This window comes from Myxocyprinus asiaticus, chromosome 4 (genome assembly GCF_019703515.2).
Source record: "Myxocyprinus asiaticus isolate MX2 ecotype Aquarium Trade chromosome 4, UBuf_Myxa_2, whole genome shotgun sequence".
NCBI lineage: Eukaryota > Metazoa > Chordata > Actinopteri > Cypriniformes > Catostomidae > Myxocyprinus > Myxocyprinus asiaticus.
Window position 1 is genome coordinate 5,650,721 of NC_059347.1, and position 27,462 is coordinate 5,678,182.

Genomic DNA, 27,462 nt, shown 5'->3' on the forward strand with positions numbered 1-27,462 from the left:
GTCTTACAGCTGAAAATGCATATCAGAGCAAAAACCAAGCCATGAGGTCAAATAAACTGCCTGCAGAGCTCAGAGACAGGATTGTGTCGAGGCACAGATCTGGGGAAGGCTTAAAAAAAAAAAAAAAAAAAAAAAAAAAAGGTTCCCAAGAATACAATGGCCTCCAAAATTCTTAAATGGAAGTTTGGAACAACCAGGACTCTTCATAGAGCTGGCCGCCCAGCCAAACTGAGCAATCGGGGGAGAAGGGCCTTGGTAAGAGAAGTGACCAAGAACCCGATTGTCACTCTGGTTGAGTTTCAGAGATTATGTGTGGAGATGGGAGAAACTTGCAGAGGGGCAACCATCATTGCAACACTCCACCGATCTGGGCTTTATGGGCTATCAGTGCAAGACACATGAAAGCCCGCTTGGAATTTGCAAAAAAGCACCTAAAGGACTCTCAGACTGTGAGAAACAAGATTCTATGGTCTGATGAAACAAAGATTGAAATGTTTGGCCTCAATTCCAAGCGTCATGTCTGGAGGAAACCAGGCACCGCTCATCACCTGTGCAATACCATCCCAACGGTGAAGCATAGTGGTGGTACCATCATGCTATGGGGGTGTTTTTCAGGGACTGGGGGACTGGTCAGGTTTGAAGGAAAGCTGAATGCAGCAAAATACAGAGATATCCTTAATGAAAACCTGGTCCAGAGCGCTCAGGACCGCAGACTGGGCCGAAGGTTCACCTTCCAACAATACCCTAAGCACACAGCCAAAACAACGCAAGAGTTGCTTAGGGACAATTCTGTGAATGTCCTTGAGTGGTCCAGCCAGAGCCCGGACTTGAACCCAATCGAACATCTCTGGTGAGACCTGAAAAAGGCTGTCCACTGATGGTACCCATCCAACCTGACAGAGCTTGAGAGGCTCTGCAGAGAAGAATGGCAGAAAATCCCCAAATCTAGGTGTGCAAAGCTTTTTGCATCATACCCAAAAAGACTTGAGGCTGTAATCACTGCCAAAGGTGCTTCAACTAAGTACTGAGTTAAGGGTCTGAAATGTGATATTTCAGTTTTTTCTTTTTAATAAATATTCAAATGGGTTATGGAGTGTAGATTGATGATTGGTGAAAAATATAATAATTTAAAGCATTTTAGCATAAGGCTGCAACCTAAAAAAAAGTGAAAAAAATGAAGGGGTCTGAATACTTTCTGAATGCACTGTAAATGATTAGTTAAGTGACCCCCTTCAGGAGATGTCACTAGGTGGTAAAACATGAGCGTCTTCTGTGCTGAGTGAATCATTGAATCATTTTGAGTCGTTTACCACTGAAATCTACAAAGAGACTTTCTAATGTTTAAGCATTAAGAACATTAATAGCAACAATAACTAACACATAGGAACAAAGCAGATCTATAATTTCTGTTCAGTTTGTAAACTGTTGAGCATGACTTTTTACCCAAAAGGACAATAATAGTGAGTTTCAATAACATCCTTACCTTCTCCTTTATTAAAATTTGCATGTGTACAAATCTGCTGACTTCAGTAGAATGCTTAAGAATAAGAACAAAGCAAGATCTATAATTTTCCTATAGTATTTAAACTGCTGAGTATAACTTACCAGAAACAACAATAGCCTAATAATAATAAAGTTTCAATAATGTTCTTTCGTAATTGTAAAGCACTTTTCACATGAGTTGAGTCGAGGCATCACCACTCCTTCTCAACGCCAGCGTCAATTTGGCCTCCACATGACAAGCATTGCAGTAAGATTTTACGGATTTGCCATGCAAGAAAACGGGAGATGTGCACAATAAACATTGAAAACATGCATTTGGAAGAGAAAAACAAAACTGTCAATTGCTTTGATTGCAGAAAGTAAAGAGAAGACTCATTTATGTTAATGTCTTAGCGTTTTCTTGGTGAATGTACACTGCCTGACCAAAAAAAAATCAATCAGTGTCATGATCTGGGGTTTGTTCAAATGGTCAGGTCTAGGCTCAGCAACATTATGCTGCAATAAAATGAAGTCAGCTGACTATCTGAATGTACTGAATGACCACATTTTCCCATCAATGGATTTTTTCTTCCCTGAAGGCACGGGCAAATTCCAGGATGACAATGCCGAGTCTCAATTTGTGAAAGAGTGGTTCAGGGAGCACAAGGAATTATTTTCACACATGAATTGGCCATCACAGAGTCCTGAGTTTAACCCCATTGAAAGTCTTTGGGATGTGCTGGAGAAGACTTTACGGAGTGGTTCGACTCTCCCATCATCAATACAAGATCTCAGCTAAAACTTAATGCAACTCTGGACGGAAATAAATGTTGTGACGTTGCATAAGATTGTCAAACAATGCCATGACGAACACGCACCGTAATCAAAGCTAAAGGTGGTCGAACGAAATATTAGAATATGCAATTGTTTTTATTTATTTTGCCCAGGCAGTGTAATTACTGTAGTTCAGTAACTGGGGTCTCTGGACACTCGGAAACGATAAGGTAATATTTACTTAAAAGAAATTATGAGACATTCAATATCTCTTCATAAATTTGGACAGTTTTTAAATATTTCTTGTTGCTTTGTACTCTCAAAGACATAATTTGTGAGGCAAAAACTTGTTGGAGCCGTGGACGCGCTGAAACGAGTCATGCGAAAGCCCCTTAATGTGAATAAACAGTCATTTTTACACACAAAATCTCTTCCACCCCTTTCTCTCCTCGATGAACGAGACTTAAATGCTAATGCTGAAGTGAACGAACATCATGCCCCTTTTCATTCAGTCGGTACATGTGCCAGGGTAGGGTTGCTCCAGCTTCAGTAACTACTAGGTAGTTTGTAACTAAGTCAGTGCTTAATTTGGTTACACCACCTGTTCTTAAGGCAAGACTTAGCTAGTCGGTCGTAAGCTCTCCATAATGTAATGCGTAGTCGCATAATATGACGTTTACCTGTTTTGATCCAACAGCAGCCTTCAAATTTGTACACAGAAGTGTTGCATTTTAAAAAGCCATGCATTTTAGTTTTATCTTGTTACAGTTGATGTTCAAACCTTGTTTGCTCACATAACTGTCAGCTGTAATAAATTATATTGCCATTGAAATACAACACGTAATAAAAGTAGATTTAATAAACAGTTTAATTTATTTTGTAAATAACATTATTCAGGAACTGTGTCTAAATTAATCATAAGGGGCAATAAATAAATACTAATACAACAGGCTGGAAAAACTGACATTTATTTATTTTAATATCCTATATATTTTGTATGTGATGGAACTTGACACCGGGCGACGCACCCCAGAAATTGCACCGTTAGATCGGTTTCTTGCTGAAGAGTCGCTAAGAAGCAATTTTTCTTTTCTTTTTATTTTACATAATATTCTCTCTCGTAAATGTAAACTAGTGTAAATATCAACATCAATATATATGTCTAAAGGATTGAAGTCTGTCACGCAAAACATGAGCTCATTGATGTCATTAAATCAGTCTGCTTTTTGAACTCCTGGTCGGAGGGTTCCATAAATATTTAGTTCATACGTAGGGTTACGTCCTACCTATGTTTAATGGTGCAACGCTCAAATATTTTGTAGTTTGTAAATTGTGACTTAGTGCCCATTTACGCCAGAACTAGGATAAGTTGTAACTTACGTATGGCTGGTGCAACCGGACCCAGGTCATTAAGTTTGTTTTACGAGTGCCGCTTCCTCAGTGCTCCATTTCTGTCAGACACAAATTCACTGTGCATGCTGTGCTGTAAACAAGCGTGCGATTGGCCGAAGCTGTAAACTATCAAGCGATCTGCCTCGGTAGGGCCATGGTTGCCAAGCACACCATTATCCGCAGTTGTAGTCAATCACGTGGTAGTCCAATCCCCTCCCTCCAAAACAAAAACTCTTCGGATCTGCACGAATCACAGAAGGGACCAATTTTGGTTTCAAATGCTGAATTTTGCCAAAAGGTGATTAGTTTGCATCCCTGATCGAGAATCATCAAATTTCACTGGTTTTGGTACCAACTACTGAAATTTGTGTCTCGAGACAACACAAATTAAATTTTGCATGGTACCAAGCTTGGGGCACAGTTTGCTTATATTCGCTAGGTTAAACCGTCTTTCTGCACTGTGATCTTACTGTGATCCTACTAGCTGTAAATGATGGCGATGGAGGTATCTCTTTATTTTACTAGCATATATAACAAAACAACTAACACATGACAATAGTCTCCTCCCCTTTCCAGCACAATTTACATTTCTGTTGTGGAGAAATTGGTTAGGCTAATTGCATAGGTATACTATTAATTATAAAAATTAACTTTTTTACTGGTACAAGTGAAAGACCAATTTACTTATCCAAAAGACAAGCACATGACAACTCTAAACTCTCTGGGGTCGACGGACGCACCGACGTGTCCTGCTGGATTTTTTCCACGAAAAGGTGGAAACAACTTAAAATACATTTTTGGGCACACAGATACTTATCTGTATCAGCGCGGAGTTTCAGTTCAGTTTTGTGACGTGTTTCAGAAAGACGCTCGCGGAGACAGAGACAGCTGAACGCGCACCCTGTTTATTTTCTTTATTTGACAAAAGCACAAGGTTTTTTTGTTATTGTTAGTGTACACAAATAAAAGTAGACCCTTTATAGTCTCTAATGATGTCTTACACTAGAGACTATAAAGAATCTACTTTTATTTGTGTACACTAACAATAACAACAAAACCTTGTGCTTTTCTCAAATAAAGAAAATAAACAGGGTGCGCGTTCAGCTGTCTCTGTCTCCGCGAGCGTCTTTCTGAAACACATCACAAAAATGAACTGACACTCTGCGAATACTTAGACAATCATGAAACATATTTCTAAAGAAAGCTTAAAACATCAACTTTTAAAGAAAACAATTCAAATTTAAAATAAATATTCTCCTACAATGTAATCTGTATGAAACAAAGCGATGTACAGTTTCTCCTGGCTCAGCTAATTATCGCTAATGTGATCACACCCACCAGAAGAGTGTGCTATTCATACGGTAATGTGCTGAGGCGATCAATGCAAAAGGTAAACGCCCCTGACAGTGCCTTAAAAAGCATCAAGTTCATCACCAGATTCATTCACTTTTCTGCACGTTTGGAAGATGGCATGCTACACAGGTGAGGAAGCTCCTGGATAGTGACTAAGAGTTCACATTTTCCTCAGAAGAAGAGCGGGACTCCGATGAACATTTGCATTTTGAAGAGCGACTTGATCCAGCTGAGGATACAATTCCGGATGAGTAAGTCTTTTAGTTTTACGTACATTAGTTGACATGCAATTTTATATAAACATGTACATATTTTACTAGTTGGACTATTTCCAGACTTGCCAGCCAGGATTCAGAGTATTGACATTTGAAATATGTTGTAATAGGCAAGTTTTAGTTACGTTTAAATGTTTCGGCTAAAGCAGGTATTTAAATTGTATACTGTATGATATAAACATGATATGTAATATGAGATAAAAATAATATGAATGTTTAGATTATATTTTAACTAGTGTTTATGCTGCCTCATTATCATCAACGAAGCTTGTGCTTGCAAATATCTGTTCGGGTGTAAATGTGTAAAATGTGCTGTAAATATGCCCATATTAGAAAATCAGCATATCAGAATGATTTCTGAAGGATCATGTGACACTGAAGACTGCAGTAATGATGCTGAAAATTCAGCTTTGATCAGAGGAATAAATTTCATTTTACAATATATTCAAATAGAAAAGTTATTTTAAATTGTAAAAATATTTCACAATATCACTGTTTTTGCCGTATTTTGGATCAAATAAATGCAGCCTTGGTGAGCAGAAGAGACTTCTTTTAAAAATCTTACAGATCAAATACTTTAAAACAGTAGTGTAGGTCTAAAGTTAAGCAAAGTCTTTATGTAAAGAAAATGTATAGTCAGATTACTTCTTTTAACTCAAACTTGATTTTGTGAATAAGCTACAAACAATACATTCAATCATTAAGTCTCCTCACATTCATTCTCTCTCAGGGGAGGGGTCTTTGTCTCCTCAGGTGTGAATCACATCATGTGGCAGCGGGGGCGTGGTCGAGCACCCGTCCGGAGAGAGAGAAAGCGGTAAGGGCGCTTACACCTGAGCTAAATTATGTCTAACATCTGTCTCTAATTCCAGTGAGCTTGGGGAGAGCGGCATATAAACAGCCACGCCACCGCCAGAAGAGAGAGAGAGAGAGAGAGAGTCTGGCACGAGAGTCTCACGGTGAAGCTACTGAGTTTGTGATGCTACAGAGTTGTGATAAAGACTTTGTGATGATTAAGAGGCTGTGACTAGGAGCCTGTGACGCTAAAGAGTTTGTGAAGCTGAAGAAGTTACTGTGCCAGTTGTGATTGTGTTGTCCCTAAGTTTGTGATTAAAAGCTCAACTGAGACCTGAACCTTCCTGTCCCAGTGACCTCATTCCCACGCACATCAATATTCATGATCATCCACGCCTCCTCGCCTATGGCCTTTCTAACACTAAAAGTGTCTTACAAAAGTTAAATGACTTTGTATGAATGAGTGATCAGGATGGTTTTCACATCATTTTTGTAGCAAAAACTCTAGGCTACAAGATCCAGTTCTCAAAAGTCTTGTGAACAAATGTTTAGTATGTGTTATATGGCCTTATTTCAGTGACTTAAAATGTTTGTTTTTTCAAAAACCACGCATAAACGTTATTTTCTCAAAAATACAAACATGTACATACATGTTGTTCACATATTATTGTAGCCCAGTTTGTGCTGAATACAGTGTTATCAGACTTCAGCCATTAATATGTTTTTAAGCAACTGAAAAAAGCACAAATGTCAAGGCATGTCAAAACTTCTCCAGGGCCCAAAACACCCTCAGACCCCAGAGGGATAATGTCGAGCCATGTACACAATTGTGGAAAATGCACAAAAACACACATAGTGGGGTTCAAAAGTTTGATTCAAAATCTGAATGAATAAGAAATATTTAAGATTCCACACAATTTCTAACATAGGTCACTAATCATATAAGCTAATTTGTGACATTAACCATTTTAATTTCTTTTGGACAAAATGTCAGATTTTCTTGTTGCCATTAAAGCATACAAGATGCAGTGTGGAACTTTCTCAAATCAGGCTAAATAACATGCTTGTTAGATTTTGTTCATACCAGCCTGATTGCATTCTGTCATTACTGCTAGAGGAGGACATACAAAATTATGAAAAAAATTCATGTTAATCGTTCAATTAAACTTTTTACACAAACTGTTATGCTAATATATATATATATATATATATAAACCCATATCATTTGACCTCTACTGTGTAAATTCACAATGCAGAACCCGAACTCAACTCCCAACAATATTCAGAGAACAAAAATTACTAACACCAATAGTTTACAGCTCTGTAATGGACTTACTGGTTTATTTATTTTTATGTTTTTTTCTTTGCTTTGGAAAGAGATAATAGAGTGACAGCACATTTCTGGTGAGAGAGAGGAGGAATAGGATCGGGACTTGTTGCAGGTTGGAATAAAGCAGGTTGGATTGTATTTGTGGCTATGACACCACTGTTCATAAGAAAGCTTTATTGTTAAGGAATGTTTATTAGCTACGCACAGCATGTCCTCGGTTGAATGTGCATTGTAACTATTCTCTCTTACCTCTGTCAACTCAGGCAGCAGGGGTTTGATTCGTCTCTGGGAGTCTCTGCTGCGGGACAGGCCTTTTTCACCATATACTTTAGGAAGATCCCCCCGAGATGCATCCCCTCTTCCAGCATGGTTCTTTCTTTCATCATACACATTTTCAGGGGCATGTCTTCCTCTGGGATTGCTGCTCTTTTTGCCGTTTGATCCAGCAGAAGGGGGGGCTCTCTTTAATGGCTGTCTGCTGGCATGCCCAGAGGATCTGAGCCGTTTTGCATCCTGGCTGTCTCCTCGCTCTTTCTTCCTTTTAGACCCTGAAACATGAGTTAAATGAGATGGGTTAGTGGCAATAGTCCCAAAACAGCCAGACTTCTTCTTCTTACATTATTCTGGCCTAGAACTCCCCACTTAGACCAGTAGACACTAATTGACCAACAAGTAAAACATCCAACCAGTTAGTTTCTTTTACGTGACGTTTAAGGTGCAGGCACATTTCAAAATGATGATAATGAAATTATAGCCCGGCATGCAATAAGGTATAGATTTTTCCAGCGCTACCCAGACTTTTTTAAAGATGAACACCTACAGTGAAAATTATTTACCTGAATGTTCTAACCTTTCAATTAATAAATTGAATAGCAAAACGAATAACTAGATGAATTACTGGAAAATATGCAAGACTTTCTAGTCAGAAATGGCATCATATCAAAGGTAAAAAGTACCCCATTTTGACAGACATAACTAGAAAACAAAGCATATTTCCTAAAACAAAAGCTCATAAACATAGCTTTGCTTCCCAGGAGACTAACAAAAACCAGTATATCCTGACTTCTGAAAATTGAGTAAAGCCAGCCAATCAGATTAGAGCCTGCCATTGTTAGAAAGCTCGTCTACTGACTGTCAAGTCATTTTTATTTGTATAGCGCTTTTCACAACAAATCGTTTCAAAGCAGTTTTACAGAAAATCATGCTTTAGCAGAAAAGGAAACCATAATATCTATAAAGATTTAGAGTCATCATTGTCTGACTGTTGCTAGCACTTATTTTCATAATATATGCAAGTTTAATGTGTAAAATACGGTGATGTCTGCAAAGCTGTGGTCTCATGTGCAGTGTGTAAAACTAAGTTTTTTGCTTATGAATTACTAGATCAAAATTGTAAATTTTTTATTAGGGCTGTGAATTGATTAAATTTTTTTAACTAATTAAATTGCACAGTTTTCTGTGATTAATTGCTATTAAATTATGGTACATAATACAGTACATTACAACAAACATTACAGGTGCTGTAAGCGATTTTAGCATTCTGAAGCTTTCACGTGACTGAGCCATTGATTTAGCAACGCCCCCTCATTCAAAACCCTGTCCTCCAAAGATAATTTTGAGACCAAAACTGAGCAAAAGAGCAGCATTGTTTGTTCATGTGGCTGTCAAATTCAACAGTGGCACAACTGCGCCCTCAACTGTCAAACATTATGAATCATAGCCTCAATGATCCGTTTCAAATACAACTCTATGAGAACGAGCAAAATGACTGACAGGTGAAAATGACCGCGGTCCGCAGACACATTTTTGTTTGCTGTTTACAAAGTCTTCAGCTGTTACAGAGACTGGTGAAATATCTCAGGACACTTATTTCTAGGGATGTCCCGATACCATTTTTTGGAGAACGAGTATGACCACCAATACTTCTTTTTCAGTACTCGCCGATACAGAGTCCGATACCTGTTTTTTTGTTTTATTTTTTGCAATGTTGAAGTTTTCAAAAAATCCATATAAAAATAATCACTATAAACAAAACCAAGAGAGCTGACCTGCTGACTTTATTGGTTTCAGCGACTGCAACTCAAATTAAAACAAAGATGTAAAGGTCATCTATCAATAAGCATTCTTTTGCAAATTTAAGGTGAAGATTATTTTTCATGAACAGAAGCATCTTTGCATGTGAACAACACAAATTCCATATTCAACAGTTTAATTCAATTTTATTGTTAAAGGGTGTCTAAATAAATGAATTGAATGAAACTTTAATCAAATGACAAGAGAACCATTACCAGCAATTTTCAACATTACATTGAATTATTTTTATCATATGAAGTGCTTTTATACAGATCCTTAAAATATAACACTGAAGTTATTTTTGTCAAATAAAGTGCTGTACAACAGAGCATTAAAGATGTGAGGTATTACTTAAATATAACACAATTATTAATTACATAACACTGAGTATTTCATAACTATACAGAAGTGATATATTTCTGTTTTCCATTTTTGTCCATTTAAATGGAGCTTTTATTTTGATGGGTGATACCGAGTGATGCCGTTTACGGCTTCATATAACCGGAAGAGCTGATGATCACTATGTGACAGTGGCTGTGTCTCGTTTCGAAGGCTGCGTGCTAGGTAGGATATGTCCTTTGAAGGCTGTAGTATACCGAGTGTCCTCCTTTAAACAAGCCTTGTTTAAATGAGACGGCCTTCGTAGGACAAATGGAATGTAACATGGTTGCTATGACAGCACGCCACTCTTTAACAAGCACGAGTGCTTTGAGTGAGAAGGGAACAAAGTCCCTCAGGAAGGGAATGCCTGAGGTACATTTTAGGGGAGTTATTATGATGTAAAGAAATAGATTTTACAGGTGTACTTTTAGTCTAATACTTTATTTTAATTATATATTCATATAATTATACATATTATATACTCTGCACCCATCTACTGAGGTACTTCAACTTGGGAATTAACATTCCTTGCATTCGAACATCATATTTACGGGCAAATTGGCGTCATTTTTTTTTAGACATTTCCGTTGAAGCAAAGAATTGTGTGTTGTGAGTGCTCACGAAGGATGCACCTCATGCATCTTCCGAATTCCCAAGAAAGAAGGTCGCATTCGAAGACTGCATTCGAAGTGTCCTACTCACTTTTCTGAAACGAGACAACAAATGCAACCTCCAGAGGACGCAGCCTTCCAAATGAGACATAGCCAGTGTGATTTCAAACTGCAAATGCTGCGATATAATCAAGTTAATACGCATGTGTACATGCAGACTATATATTTAATTAACTGTATAGCAGCCTTTGCTGTTTGAAGGGCAATACCGAGTGACACCGGTTTTTGGCTTCACAGATCCGGAAGAGCTGATGATTGCTACGTGACAATATGATTTTAAATCGCAAATGCTGTGATTTAATCAACTAAATATGTAAATATGCATGTAAACATGCAGACTATATATTTATTTAATGAAATTGCAGCCTTTGCTGTTTAATAATCACACTAGGACAGATCATGGATTTAATTTGTATGCTGAATGAATGACCTTCGTATGTCAGATGGTATCGGTTTGTGTTATCCGAGCCTTTTTACGAGTATGTGAGCCCAGTATTGGACCCGATTCCGATACCAGTATCTCTATTGGGACATCCCTATTTATTTCATTAATATCTTTAAGGGAGTAGGAAAACTTTTGCATACTTTTCCATGAAAAAAAAAAAAAAAAAAAACGCTTACAGCACCTTAAACAAATCACCATAAATATATTTAAAGGAATAGTTCACCCAAAAATGAAAATTCTTTCATCATTTACTCACCCTTCTGCCATTCCAGATGTGTATGACTTACTTTCTTCTGCAGAACACAAAGATTTTTAAATGTTTGTTTTACAACCCTGTTCCTGGAGGCCCCCCAACACTGCACATTTTGTATATCTCCCTTTTCTGACACTCAATTCAGGTCTTGGAGTCTCCACTAATGAGCTGAGTTGATTCAGGTGTGTTTGATTATGGAGATATCCAAAATGTGTTGTGTTGGGGGGCCTCCAGGAACAGGATTGGGAACCACTGCTTCAGGTCCATACAATGCAAGTGAATGGGTGGCAAAATTCTGAAGCTCCAAAAATCACATAAGTAATCCATAACTCCAGTGGTTCAATCAATATCTTCAGAAGTGACATGATAGGTGTGGTTGAGCAACAGATTACTTTCACCTTCTACTTGTGTTTTTGTTGATTCACATTATTCATGCATATCGCCCCCTATTGGGCAGGGAGAAGAATTTCAAGCAAAAAAAATGACAAATATTTATCTGTTTCTCACCCACACCTATCATTTAACTTCTGAAAATATGGATTAAAACACTGTAGTCAAATGGATTACTTTTATGATGCCTTTATGTGCTTTCTGGAGCTTCGAAACTTTGGCACCCATTCACTTGCATTGTATGGCCCTACAGACCTGAAATATTCTTCTAAAAATCATAATTTGTGTTCTGCAGAAAAAGAAACTCATACATATCTGGGATGGCATGAGTGTGAGTAAATGATGAGAGAAGTTTCATTTTTGGGTGAATTATCCATTTAATACTTTGTCTCAAACAACTTGCAAGAAATTGGTTAGACATTGTTTATTTTAATTATTTAAATACACTACCTGGCCAAAAGAAAAAGTCACCGTTTGGGTTTAAATAAGCAGATACTTAAGAGCCTATGATTGGATCATTATTGCAGTGATTAATATCTTTCAGCTGGCAACAATTCTTTTAACCCTAACTGATGCAGTGTGTAGCTTCTCATTTCTTAAACAACCATGTCAGAAGATGCATCCCATGGTCATGGAAAAGATGTTACCATGTTTCAGAAGGGGCAAATTACTGGCCTGCATCAAGCAAAGAAAAGGAGATTGCTGATATCACTGGAATTGGGTTAAGAACTGTCAAACGCATTACTAAAACCTGGAAGGATAGTGGTGAACCATTCGCTTCGCAGGAGAAATGTGGTCGGGAAAAAAATCTTAAATGATCGTGATCACTAAAACGCTTGAAGTCACATCGTAAAAAAATGACAGTAGAATTAATGGCTATGTTTAATAGTGAAAGTAAGAGCATTTCCACATACACAATGTGACGAGAACTTGCAGGATTGGGACTAAACAGCTGTGTGGCCACAAGAAAGCCACTTGTTTGTGAGGCTAATTGAAAAAACAACTTCAATTTGCTAGGGAGACTGTGGAGCAATGGAAAGAGGATTAGGGTTAGATTTACCAAAATCCAAAGCGATGGGCACGTCAGGGTAAGTAGGGAAGCACATGAAGTGATGCACCTGTCATGCATAGTGCCCACTGTACAAGCCTCTGGAGGCAGTATTATGATCTAAGGTTGCTTCAATTGGTCATGTCTAGGCTCAGCAACATTACGCAACAATAAAATTAAGTCAGCTGAGTACCTGAATGCACTGAATGACCAGGTTATCCCATCAATGGATGTTTTTCCCCCTGACGGCACGGGCATATTCCAGGATGACAGTGCCAACATTCATTGGGCTTAAATTGTGAAAGAGTGGTTCAGGAATCATTTTCACACATGAATTGGCCATCACAGAGTCCTGACCTTAACCCCATTGAAAGTATTTGGGATGTGCTGGAGAAGACTTTACGGAGTGGTTCGACTCTCCCGTTGTCAATACAAGATCTCGGCCAAAAATGAACGTAACTCTGGATGGAAATAAATGTTGTGATGTTGCATAAGGTTATTGAAACAATGCCATGACGAATGCACGCCATAATCAAAGCTAAAGGCAGTAATTTGATTATAAACTGTGGGGACTGTGAATCAGAATCAAGGCAAAGTATTATTACAGTCACTTGAAAAGAGAAAAACGTAATTTAATAGCGATTACACATCTAATAGCATTAGTGTAAGTGAACAGAGCTGTTTATGACGTCTCATAACACTAATTTACTATCACTTTTACAATGACTTGAATCAATACATAAGTAAATTAATTATTTATGTACTGAACGTTAATTGAAGTTCAGTTATTAGCTTTAATTTACCCTGGAGCAAATGTAGGCGTCGTTGCAGATGTTATATGTCATTTGGGAATGAGGGCTGACACAGTTTAATCTATAATATGCTCTTCACCAGATTTAAAAAAGTTTTTATTTCTTTTTTAAAGAAAGAAAAACACTGCGGGTATCCTCTCTGGGTAACTCAGTTCACTTTTACAAATGACCTGGCAACAATGTGTTTTACATTATTTTTATTATTTTGATAAAAACCCGCTAAAAAGTACACACACATTCTCAAACACACATTACTCTCATAGGCTGTCATTGGAAAATAGCAAACACATGTCAGAGTAATGGCGGCAGGGCAACAGTTGCTGAGACAGGATTGGTCAGAAGCGTTTTAAGGCGGGGCTTAGCGAAGGGTCAATTCTGAGGTCCACGCTGGTGGACTCTCCTCTTCAGTTCACCCCACAGGTTTTCTATGGGGTTCAGGTCAGGGGACTGAGATGGCCATGGCAGAACCTTGATGTTGTGGTCAGTGAACCATTTTTGTGTTGATTTTGATGTGTTTTGGATCATTGTCCTGCTAGAAGTTCCAACCAAGGCCCATTTTAAGCTTTCTGGCAGAGGCAGTCAGGTTTTGATTAGAGGCAGAGAGTTCATGATGCCATGTATCCGACCAAGATGTCCAGGACCTCTGGCAGAAAAAAAGCCCCACAACATTAAAGATCCACCACCATAGGAGTCCACGGACGCCATGCGAGAAGCGGACGTGTGAGACACGAGCTCTGTGAACTTTGCTAGTTTTTTTATTATTTTCATGTCACAATCCGGTGAGATTCGATACACCCAGTTACATACTTGCTCTTTGAGGTAAACATGGCAAAGAAGTCAAAATCCTCAGACTCTGGAGACATTAAAAGACACTTACGTGTTCAAGCGGAGGCCTCTGACGGGCCTGCGGACCGGGGACTCGATTTGGAAGACACGAAAATGCATGAAATTCAGCGTCAAATGTCCAACATCTCGGTAATGCTGACGAAGGTTGTTGCTGACTTGGAGGATCTCGCTGTAATACGGCGATCGATTACGGCGATGGAAACAAAATTCTCTGAGTTGGTTACAAGTTGAAAGACATATCGATTATCTTGAGTCATCGGAAAGGGAATTATCCGCTAATCCACCCATGTCCAAAACAGATTTGGAATTAATTTAGGAAAACTGGAATATTTCGAAAATATGAGCCGAAGGAATAACATACAAACTGTTGGAATTCCTGAGCATGAAGAGGGCACAGATATGGTGAAATTCCTCGACGAGCTCTTCCCGAGTCTGCTCGACATAACAGGTCATAAACTGGAAATCGAGCGAGCTCACAGAGTCCTGGCTCGCAGAACTGCTGAGGGAGACAGGCCCAGAGCAATTCTGGCCAAATTTCTGAGATCATCCGATAAAGATCTTGTGTTACGCCAGGCGAGGAGCAAAGGAACGCTTTCTTGGAAGAACCACAATATTTTCTTGTTCCCGGACTTTGTGAATTCAACAAGAGAGAAACGCGATCGGTTCAAGGAATGTAAGAAACTCTTACACCAACAGATCACTTTTGCACTGATGTTCCCGGCCAAACTGAGAATAGAAACGAAGAATGGTCGCAAAGTATTTACATGTCCAAAACAGGCACTCTCCTTCATAAATACATTAGAGTAAGCCATTTGATGTTTCTTATATTAGTGGACTGACTCGCGGTTCAGGGACTCTATTATCTGAGGAAGCTGGGTGCCATTTTTGTTTCTTTTTGCACTGGCTCCGCCTAGCGGCTGGAGTTTGTTTTGTGGCATGACTCCAAGAAACTTTTGCATTGACGGAAGATCGTTTTTTTACACTGAAGTTCCCAGCCAGATCGAGAATGGACACTATGGATGACCGCAAAATATCGACATGCTCACATAAAGGACGTCTTTTATAAAGTTGATGGGCTGAGTAAGTTATGGTGTATTTTATTATTTATTTTTTTTGTGCGTCTCCGAGTTAGTCTGGCTCTTGATCATCCGAGGAACCGGGATGCCGGTTTTGTTTTTCGTGCTGGCTCCGCCTAGCGGCTGGAGCTTGTTCTGTTGAACAACACTCCTTTGGAACAGCTGTGGATAAATCTGTTCATTCTTTGTGCTTATGCCTCCTGTTGGCTGGAGTTTGTTTTTGTGGAGTATTGTTAAGGGACAGTAGAATGATTACATCATCTGCTGAACTCAGATGAAGTTCAGGGTTTGATTGTTGCATTAAAGGGGAATGTGGTCTGTATAATCTTGTTTTTGACACAATACATTTTTTTTATTATATCAATATGTCAAATTTAATATGAATAAGTTGTCTCTCTCCACATGGAATGTGAATGGGTTGGGACACCCTATAAAAAGAAGGAAGGTTATTTCTTTTCATAAACGTAAGAAATATGATAGTGTTTCTTCAAGAAACACATCTTTCCCCGCAGGAAGCTGAAAAATTTGGTAAGATATGGGGTGGACATGTTTTCTTCAGTGCTGGCTCAAGTAAGAGCAGGGGAGTCATTTCATTAATAAGTAATCATTTACAATTCAAATTTCTCAAACAGATTAAAGATAAATTAGGAAGAGTCATTATTGTTTTAGCAGAAATTCAGGGGCAAAAGTTGATTTTGGCTAATATTTATGCGCCTAATGTTGATGATCAGGGCTTTTTTATAGATCTTGAAGGGATGCTGCAAGCCGCTGGCACCCCTCATGATATAATATTGGGAGGAGACTTTAATCTTTTGATGGACTCAGTTCTTGATCATAGTGAAGCAAAAGTGTGTAAGCTCCCTAGAGCAAGAGTGATGCTTCACAGGATGTATAAAATATTGGTCTTGCAGATATTTGGAGACCCATCTGGTAGAGACTATACATTTTTTTCATCAGTCCATAAGATTTATTCTAGAATAGATCCAAAGCACGAGAACTCGTGGAGTTGGAAGGGAATATTAAAAGTGCAGAGGCAGAGCTGAAGCGCAGAATGTCGTCTGATGGCCTCAGAGAATTGACTCGATTGAAATACAGATATAATGCTATTTTGTCGCAGAAAGTGGAGTTTTGGTTATTCAGGGCAAGACAGTCATATTTTGAGTCGGGGGACAAAGCAGGGAAGCTTTTGGCTAGATATAAAAAGCAGAGAGAGTCTTTTTCTACCATTCCCTCAGTGAAATCTGCTGGTGGTGAAATTTTTACCTCGGCCACTGATATTAATAATGCTTTTAAAGAGTTCTATCTTGATCTTTATAGTTCTACATCTTTGTCTACTGATGAAGATATTAGAAACTTTGTGGAACCATTAGAACTTCCTAAACTGACGACTGAGCAAAAAATGTATCTTGATTCTGAGATAATCTTGGAGGAAATTGACGAGGTAATTAAGGCCTTACCTACAGGCAAAGCTCCGGGGCCAGATGGTTTTGCTGCTGAATTTTTTAGATCTTATGCTACAGAACTGGCTCCACATTTGTTAGAAGTTTATACGGAATCATTAAAGAACAAAAAGTTTCCTCCAACTCTGACACAAGCCCGGATCAGTCTGATTCTTAAAAAGGACAAAGATCAAAGTGTGTGTAAAAGTTACCATCCAATTTCCCTGATCCAGCTAGATGTAAAAATTTTGGCTAATCGTTAAAGTAAGGTTATGACATCTCTTATACATATAGATCAGGTGGGGTTTATTCGTGGCCGCTGCTCTTCTGATAACATTAGGTGTTTCATTAATATCATGTGGTCAGTAGCGAATGATCAGTCTCCGATCGCTGCCATTTCACTTGACGCCGAAAAGGCATTTGATATAGTAGAATGGGATTATCTTTAAGATTTTAGAAATGTATGGGTTTGGAAGTACATTCATTGGTTGGATTAAGTTACTTTATAGACACCCTGTAGCAGCGGTACAAACAAATGGATTAATTTCAGATTATTTTACTCTGGATAGAGGCACTCGGCAGGGTTGCCCTCTTTCCCCATTATTGTTCTGTATTGCCCTGGAACCATTAGCAGCCGCGATAAGAAAGGAGGATGATTTTCCAGGGGTGGTGGCGGGAGGTGTGGCGCATAAGCTTCTGCTTTATGCAGATTATATTTTATTATTCTTCTCCGACCCCACTAGATCTATGCCTTGCCTCCACACAATTATTAATTCCTTTTCCAAGTTCTCTGGATACAAAGTCAACTGGTCTAAATCCGAAGCTTTAGCTCTGACTGCGTACTGCCCAGTAACAGCCTTTCAGCTGGGTGCCTTTCAGTGGCCCAAACAGGGCATGAAGTATTTGGGTATTTTATTCCCAGCAAATTTGTCTGATTTAGTTCATTTTGACCCTTTAAAAAGTTTGAGCGAAGTGGACAGATGGGCTTCATTACATTTATCAAAGATTGGGAAGATTAATGTTATTAAAATGAACTGTATTCCAAAATTCAACTACCTGCTACAGTCACTCCCAATAGATGTCCCCCTCTCTTCTTTTAAGCAATTTGATAGAACTGCGAAGTCCTTCATTTGGAATGGTAAACGTCCCAGACTACATTCCAACAAATTACATAGGCCGACTGACAAAGGTGGGTTAGGCTTACCCAAGATTTTGTTTTATTATTATGCGTTCGGTCTCAGGCATTTGGCCTATTGGTCGCTTCCACCTGAAAGAGCCCCTCCCTGGTTTTCTATTGAACAGGAAGTCCTTGCCCCTATTTCACCATTGCAAAGTCTTTCTATTAAACTAACCGGAGAAGTTAAGTCACACCCCGTTATTTCACATTTGCACATGATTTGGACAAGAGTGGCCAGATTATTTAATTCGGACATTTATTTGAATATTGCCTCAAGCATATGGCTGAACCCAAAATTATGTATAAATAAGTCCCCTTTCTGTTGGTCAGAGTGGATTGTGAGAGGGGTTGTTACACTCGGCGACCTTTATGAGAGTGGAGTGTTGAGATCTTTTGAGAATTTGGGTCATCATTTTGGGATTCCCAGATCTCAGTTTTACAGGTATTTACAGTCTGGGGGATGGAGCTTTAGCTTCTATCAAGAGATTATGGGAAAAAGATTTGAATTTGGTATTGGAGGAAGAAGTGTGGACTAGGATTCTAAAAAATGTTAAGTCTGCATCTAGAGATGCAAGGGTTTGCCTTATGCAATTTAAGATTTTACATAGATTTTACTGGACCCCCTCTAGATTATATAGGCTTGGTCTTAAAGACACCCAACTGCTGGCGTTGTCAATCAGAAGTTGGAGACACAACTCATGCCTTTTGGGGGTGTGTTAAGATTCAAGATTTTTGGATGAAGGTGCAGAGCTATTTGTTTGACGTTTTGGGCACTCAAGTTTTGCTTTGCCCCAGACTTTGTATTTTGGGTGACGGAGCTGTCATAAATTTGGGGGACAAATTTATAAAAAAAAAAAAAAAAAAAAAAATGGGTTTTAACAAGTGTTATGATTGGCAGACAAGTCATTTTAAGGGGTTGGAAGTCTGACGGAGCACCATCATTTCCAGAGTGGTGTACAGAGATGGGGAGGGTGGCAGCGTTTGAAGAAGGGGTATCCAGAGGATTGGGTAATTTGGACTTGTTTATGGGAAAGTGGGGCAAATATTTGGCATTTTTGGAGGGCTCTCGTGGAGGGACAGTGGAGAGAGAGATGTAGAGGTTGTGTGTGTGATTTATAATATTTTATTAATTATTTTAGTTTTTAATATTTGTGTTTGTGTGTCTATAATTATGTGGGACCACTGGGATGTTCTTATGGGTAGGGTTGGGGATTGAGGGGGGTAGTAATAGAGGGGGTTTAGTATTGATTCTGTTTGTATATGTTCTTGCTTTTATGTGTTAATATAGGAATCAATAAAAAAATGTTAATGTGAAAGGAGATAGCCTGGGTCACCATTCACTTTCATTGTATGGAAAAAAGACGTGATGAAAGTGAATGGTGACTGAGGTTGTCAGTCTTTAACATTCTGCCAAACATCTCCATTTGTGTTCCACCGAAGAAAGAAAGTCATATGGGTTTGGAATAACATGAGAGTGAATAAATGATGACAGTACTTTCATTCTTGGGTGAACTATCCCTTTAAGAGTTTAAGTCTGGAGTATGATATTAAACTAGATTTATGAAAGATTGGGGCTCATTTTAGTGAAGATTCCTAAAGCCAGACCATTGCTTTGAATTGAACTGAATGCAAAGCCAAGAGTGTCAAGTTGTTTTTTATATCATTGTATTATATCTATTTAGCCAATACAAAAGTCTGAGCAAGTGATCATGTTGATAACAGCCTTTGTTAAGCATCAAAACAAATCATCTGTACGAATTATTGTTTAATGTCTTTGTGCAGGTTGCGTGTGAAGAGATCAGGATGATAGTACATTCACTGACAACCTCATGGTAATCCCGTGGGGCAGTGGAGCAGGCCAGCAGCTACTGGAGACCAGATGGCCTTAAATTAGAACCAAAATCGTGCTCATACAAACACAAATACACATATTCATTCTCTGTCTCTAACTCATCACAAACTCCAAATAATAGTTTGTTATTATACTGATCAGTCTTTTGCGGTGATGTTGATGGATATGTGTATTAATGTAATTATGTTTTAGTGAGTGATTAGAATCATGGTATTATTCCACTAGTACATATAATGAATCCATCAGCTCACTGATAAATTAATTCCATTATATTCCTCCAAAGCTGTTTGGCCAAACCAATGCTCTCTCTCTCCACTTCTAGTAGCATAATTCTTTCTTTTTTTTCTAATTATACTCATCCATCTATCCATTCACTAGTAATTCATCCTTTTCTTTTTTGCACAATGTATGACTTAATTAGTCTGAGAACAATTGCTTCTATTTTATTATTTTAATTATTATTATATACTATAATACAATTTATTATATTTATATGATATTATACAGTATTATATTATTGTAACATACAAAAAATAAAGTTCTTTATTTTTTCTAATAATGTTAAATTTATGTTCACATGTCTTTTTGTTATAAGGGGTTAAGGGGAGGGGTAGTGAGAAAAGAAAAAAAAAAAGACGAATGGGAAGAGTATGCAGATTTTTTGCCCTTGGGCTGGACTGATGTTTTTGATTTTATTTAAGAAACTGTTTTATTCCCACTAATTAATCTGTTATAATCATGAGTTTTATGGTTCATATGGCCGGTTTTGCTTTTGCTGTTGTTCATGAATAAATGTCATAACTGGCTTAAAAAAAAAAAAAAAAAAAAAAAAAAATCCACCACCATATTTAACTGTGGGCATGGGGTACTTTCCCATATGGCTACCACTCTGTGCGTGCCAAACCCATCTCTGCTGCCAAAAAGCTCTATTTTCGTTTCATCTGAACATAGAACCCAGTCCCATTTGAAGTTCCAGTAGTGTCTGGCAAACTGAAGATGCTTGAGTTTGTTGTTGGATGAGAGCAGAGGCTTTTTCTTGAAACCTTCCCAAACAACTTGTGGTGATGCAGGTGACGTCTGATTGTAGTTTTGGAGACCCAACTAATTTCCAAGGCACATCCGAATCCAATGTTCGCTTCATATCCTATCTACTGATATACCTTCATCTGATCGATTTTTGAAGGCAGCATAGATGCATCCTTCTCTGCCTATGAAATCCCACAATCCTGTGCATGCCGTTCCACAACAGTTGAGCTGAAGAAAAAAATGGTGGCTGAAGAGGCAGTTGAAAGCTTTTATTCACTTTTTCCAACTTTTGATTCCATTTCTAACGAGATAGTAGTATTGTAGTTATTAAATATACACTTGGTTATCGCCAAAATTCTCCTGATTTTGTTCTAATTAGACAATTCAGTCCAACCGAACCAAAATGAAGCAGACATGTTACCTTTAGTGGACACCAGATGGTGATAATCAGTTAACTGGTATGCTAGCAATGATGTGACCTTGTGCTGCCTCAGTAGCCTGTCCAAAACCAGTTTCTGGAGGTACCTTCGTATGCAAAGTCACTGACTGATAGGTCAACGAGGCAACACTTTTGGTTTCGGACCCAGCCTAAGGGAATTTGGCCTGTGTGTTACCTCATATTTATACCCCTGTGAAACAGGAAGTCATGGCTGAACAATTTAATGTTCCCAGACACCCAGGTGTACTAAAAAATATAAAATATGAATGGGAAAATACTTCAGATATATTTTACTCATAAGAATTTCTAGGGGTGCCAATAATTGTGCCAAATGTGTTTCGGTGAAATATTTAATTATGAGATTTTCCCCTTCAATTATTTTACTTCAATTAAAGGTTAGATTTTTGTAAATATCTGCAATGAAAGATCAAAAGGATAAACAATAAAGACATATTTTTACAGCCTTCTTTGCTCATATTTACCAAGGGTGCCAATATTAGTTGAGGGCACTGTACATGCCATAAAATCAGTGGTCATGTTGAAATTACAAGTTGGGCAAAATCTTCTGCCTTTTACAGTGGATTAAAAAAAAAAAATGGGATCAAATGGGCAGATTCAATTCATATCAGGGAGTGGTGATATGAATTTAGTGAACTAAAGCACTGAACTGGTAAGCAAAAGGTTGTTGGTTCAATTCCCACAGCACCACCATTGTGTCCTTGAGCAAGGCACTTAACTCCAGGTTGCTCCAGGGGGATTGTCCCTGTAATAAGGGCACTGTAAGTCGCTTTGGATAAAAGCGTCTGCCAAATGCATAAATGTAAATGTAAATATCAAACTTTATTTGCAAGAGAAACATAAGTGTACATTGCCAATGCATTATTATACATACAGATATAATATCGGTCGGCCAATATTATCGACCCATATTAGACTTTCACCGATATATCGGTATCGGCATATATTTTACCGATATGTGGCGATATGAAAACTTTTTTCAGAACGTATTATGCAGAAAACAATGCTTTAGAATTGGTGTCATAGCGTAGTTTGTTCAGCAGAGCGCACTCCGACTCCATTGTTTACAGAGTTGAACTTACGGTGGCTCTGCAGACAGGGCATTTCTCAAAAGAATCAGAATCAATTCTGAGTTCAGTTTAAATCACGGCAGTGGCGCGCGCCAAAGACAGATGTAGAAACAAAGACGCGGGTTAAGTGCGTACACTAAAGTCAAGTACACAAACACGACTGTTTGCAGACCAGCTGTATCAAACACATGACCATTTGTGCCCAAATGAAACTACGATCCCAAAATTCTTTCACAAACCCATGCACATAGCAAAAGGAGAGTTTATTCGTGATAAGAAGCCAACAAACAACATGAAAGACGAGCTCGCACCTATTATTGCACTGATTTGCACACAACGGGGGAAAACACAGAAGAAAATAATGACGAGTCAGTGGTTCGGGAGATGTTGGTGACTTTTTTTTCGATGCCTTTCTCTACTCTTGCACAATCTCCATTTCATTGGCTTTTGCTATATTGCCGGTCATTGCCAGTCACTCGCTTGTCAGGACAGTGCGCACACCTGATGATAAAGGTTTGAAATACATCGTAGCTTGTGCGACAGGATCATGCGCTCTTCTACTCCCAGAGCAAACAGATGGAACAGTGCATACGAGACGCTTGATCAATTTCTGAAGCAACAACTGCGCTATATAAACCGCTTTAATATCACCTGTGCAGGTGAGGAGAGGACAAGCATCCTGGACCAGCAACTTCCAGTTGTGGTTAAAAATTAAAATGAATAGCATGGCATAGATTAATTTTAAATAATAATAAAATACTATTAAATGATTTACAATGCTTAAACAAAAATAAATAAAATAATATAATCAGTTGAAGTAATAGTATTCAGTGTTTTGATGGAGAACCAATTTTTTTTCTTGTGCTTTTAAGAGATTTTTTATAAGGTTCTAAAGAAAGAAACTGAAAACCTGAGATAATCTTTTAAACTATAGAACCGTTTACTTAATCCTGTGGATGTTCCATGTCTTGTTCACAGCTCATGATTTTTTAAAACAGCTGTTAAATAAAAAGCTGAAAGGGAAAAAATTTTTGAAGAAACTGAAAAAAGAAAGAAATTGAAGGACAACATGCATCGAGAATCGTTTTATAATCGAACTGTTACCCTTTGAATCGTAATCTAATCGAATCGTGAGGCCAGTGAAGATTTGTGAAATACATACTGGAAACTTAATAAACAATGACCCCATCATTTTCCCTTTTCAATATAACTAATATAACGTTAACCTTGTCCCTGACAACCATGTCACTCATATCTGTTTGCTGTTAGCCAGCTTTAGTTTGTCAGTGCAGTCAGTAATGTAGCAGACTGAAAGGTAAACATCAGAGCATCTTTTTGCAGCTCAGCAGACAATGGTGCGGTGGTGGATTGTGTTGTTGAGTGTTGATTTCACGCTACGCTGTTACCTAGTTGGTGAGACACAATGCTGGAAAGTAAAATAAACAACATCCATCTTTTACTCTTCGTGACAACGAGCTTATAGCTAACTAGCTAATCACACTATTTATTTTATTTGTATTTATTCTTTATTTTAATGGTCAGCATTTGACTGATACTAAACTGTACTGATGTTTAACTATTTGTTGTATTTTTGTTTATTCTTTATTTTAATGGTCAGCAACTGACTTATACTAAACAAACAGTACTGATGATTATTAAGCTATTTATTGTATATTTATTCTTTATTTTCTGTGTTCATTTCTAGAATTTGTTGACAATGTATAGTAATAATGTCAAATATTCTTTGATAAAAATATTTAAGAAAGCAGCCTTCTGAGTACCTTTGCATAGTCATATCGGTGCAAAATTGGTGAAAAATCCACATAGAAAAGGTCTGTTTTCATTCCAGCTCAAACATTTAATATATCGGCCACCATATCGGTAATCGGTGAATTTCAAAAATCCCATATCGGCCGGTCTCTATAAAATATATTGAAAGCTGAAGTTGAAAATCTGAAAACTAATTTTCTCTGACAAATCTCTGAAAACTAATTTTCTCTGACAAGTCTTTACAAGTGTACCTGGCCGCAGCTTTCTGAAAGGCCAGCACCTTCAGTTGCTATCGCGCACATGCTGGGTCTCTCTTTCGCAGTTTCGCTTTTGACTCTGGTTCAAACAACAGTAGTTGTGCATTTACACACGATGCGAAGAGATACAGCAGCTTGCCCGTATCTCTCGCATGCCTATTTTACCACTTGAGGGTGAAGTCTTCATTCTCCGTTCAGTAAATCCTCTTGTGTATATGTCATGCGGCATGCATAACGAATAATTGTTTGCAGTGAATAAGGTTTGTTCCTGGCAGGCAGCAGATGCCCGAACCCCGCCCCTACCCTATTCCTAACCATATATGGAGCGTAAGGCTGAGTAGCCAGCCAGGACCAACTTCAGACACCTCTCCCATCGCATGAAATTTCAGGAAGTAAAAAAAAAAAAAGATACTGCATTAATTGAGTGACTCCAGCCAGGTCTCCTAAGCAACCAAATTGGCCCGGTTGCTAGGGAGGGTAGAGTCACACGGGGTAACCTCCTCGTGATCACTATAATGTGATTCGTTCTCGGTGGGGCGCGTGGCGAGTTGAGCGTGGTTGCTGCAGTGGATGGTGCGAAGCCTCCACACGCGCTATGTCTCCGTGGCAACGCGCTCAACAAGCCACGTGATAAGATGCGCGGGTTGACGATCTCAGACGAGGAGGCAACTGGGATTCATCCTCCGCCACTGAGGCGAATCACTACGTGACCACGAGGACTTAAAAGCACATTGGGAATTGGGCATTCCAAATTGGGAGAAAAAAGGGGAAAAAAAACACTCCATTTGGTGAATGGATGTCATGCTAAGTTTTAAATGTCTCACAGGCCTACCCTTGCTTTTTTTTTAATGTTCACTGTTATAGGCTAACTTTTAACTGAACAGCTGTCATATTTTATAGTAGATCATAGGCTAATGCTGCAAAACATGTAAATATGCACAACTTTTTAGCACATTTAAATTTATCCGTGGACTTGGCTTGCCTGTTTATTATTTTCAACAAATGTGCTGACTGTTATAATATGTTGGGTAAGTTGGGTACTTGGTAAATTCCATTTAGGACAGGCTATTAGGTTTACTCTTATTGGTTCTGCACTGCCGATTCATTCAATTGCTTTTAATAACTGCGCCTATATTGGCGTATAACATGTGAATGCCTGTCATGTTGTATAAGGCAGCCTAATGTACAATGATTATATTGCAAAGCATGCACATTGCAAATATTTGCCCTATTTTTCAGCTGCATTTTGTATCAGATTAGGCTATTGGAATGATGGATTTGCATACATTCTGATATAAACTTTCTGATTTATGAAAGATTTTGTATTTTCAAAATGTTAGTTAGTGCAAACTAAATTTACACCTGCTTCTGACCATGTGTAAATCATGCGAAAAAGACATCTGAATACTTCAGTTTACCTGAATTAACTACATTTTATTAGAAACAACTCAAACTCATGAAAAAATGTACAAATGAAAAAAAAAATTTGAATAGATCGTGGGAAGACATCTTTTGTGGTGTTGTTTTTTTTTTTATTCAAGAAGAAATGAATACCCTCTATCGTGACAGACTTGTCAATTTCTTCTAGCTATAAAATGTATCAAATGTTTCAGTGATTCAGTATATGTATCAATAAATCATGTTCAGATGATAAGCACTGTACTTTGTTAATGCTGTTATAGGCTTACTTATAAATAAAACACATGTTGCTGGCAGATGAGGAGGACAAAATCAATAAAATGGGTGAAAAAAGAAAAAGCCCTGCACACTGTCGAACCTTGCAATCTTTATTAGATATAAATGTTTCGGTCAAAGCACTTCTGGCACTCTATTCATTTTTCTGAAGATTCTTACTAGTTGCTTGGGGTGTCACTCGCCACATACACACTGCAGCTGATTACAGTTGTCAGTTCACCTTTTAGTGCTTAATCCTGCTCTGTTCTAAAGGGGTGGATTTTCGAAATCCTTTTATTTTTACAAATTATACCTTATATTTTATCATCCTCATTTATTGTTATTATATTAATACATTTTCTATTTTTCTTTTACTATAAGGTGCAAGTAACATGTATGTAATCTGAGGGGTGACTGAGGGTCTGGCCCATGCCAGGAGTGCAGTAACCATGATTACTCATTTAGTCCGGCTTCTGGAGAATATGTATTTACTGTATCTTGTGTTTATTCACAAACATATGTATCTGTTATAATTATTATATAATTAATCAACTATTCTATAACCATTTGATTCTATTTTATTCAATCATTATTAATTGTATGAGAGAGAGAGATTTTACTTTCTTTAATGTAATATTATGCTATGTTTTGTTTGGCCTTGTGTATGTTTTCTGTGTTTTCTCCTGCTCTCTGTCCAAATGTTCCACAGATGATGAGGCCCGACATTCCAGAAAGTTTAAGGAGGTGGCCTCCATACCGGAGAACACCTACACATTGAATGTCTAAATAACTTATGTCTCTGAATTATTTATGGTTATTGTGCCCTCTCAAATGTGACTTTGCCATAGTCGAAAACAACTTCCAAGGATTTTAATTGCTCTCCTTGGTAACCCCTTTGACGTAAAGGAATAAGGAGTAGACATAACTGATAGCTAACCTTTGATACCTGACCATAAGTTTGTTTAAATCAAGGATGGGACTTCGATTCATGTTGTGGCTAACAATTATTGTTTGCATGAAGACGGAAATAGTCCATATTTGTAATATGTTAAAATGTTTGAAGTAGTTGACCCAACAGAATGTTTGAAACCGTGGTACGATGACACCCTTAATGTAATTTGCATATGACTATAATTGCTTTGGAAAGTTTGTAAAACTTCACTTTGACTTCCTGTCTAACTGTTGTAGCTCATCGACTCGTGATGCCTATTGAACCTGCAGAGAACAATCAGTAAAATCTCTCTAATTTGATTATTGCAAACCTGACTCTGAGTTTTATTCTTCAATATTCATATTGAGGACCCAACTGTTAATCGCTACAGCTTATGGTGGAGGATGCGGGCA

At 38.1% G+C, this 27,462-nt stretch overlaps 1 protein-coding gene across 2 annotated transcripts in view; it reads right to left on the minus strand.

Annotated features, from left to right (window-relative positions):
- ythdc1 (YTH N6-methyladenosine RNA binding protein C1) overlaps positions 1-27,462 on the minus strand; it is a 94,948-nt gene that overhangs the window by 32,939 nt on the left and 34,547 nt on the right. For both annotated transcript variants that reach the window (XM_051689332.1, XM_051689329.1), the window contains exon 3: positions 7,651-7,949. In XM_051689332.1, coding sequence (XP_051545292.1) covers positions 7,651-7,949 — 299 coding nt within the window. The remainder of the gene's footprint in view (positions 1-7,650; positions 7,950-27,462) is intronic.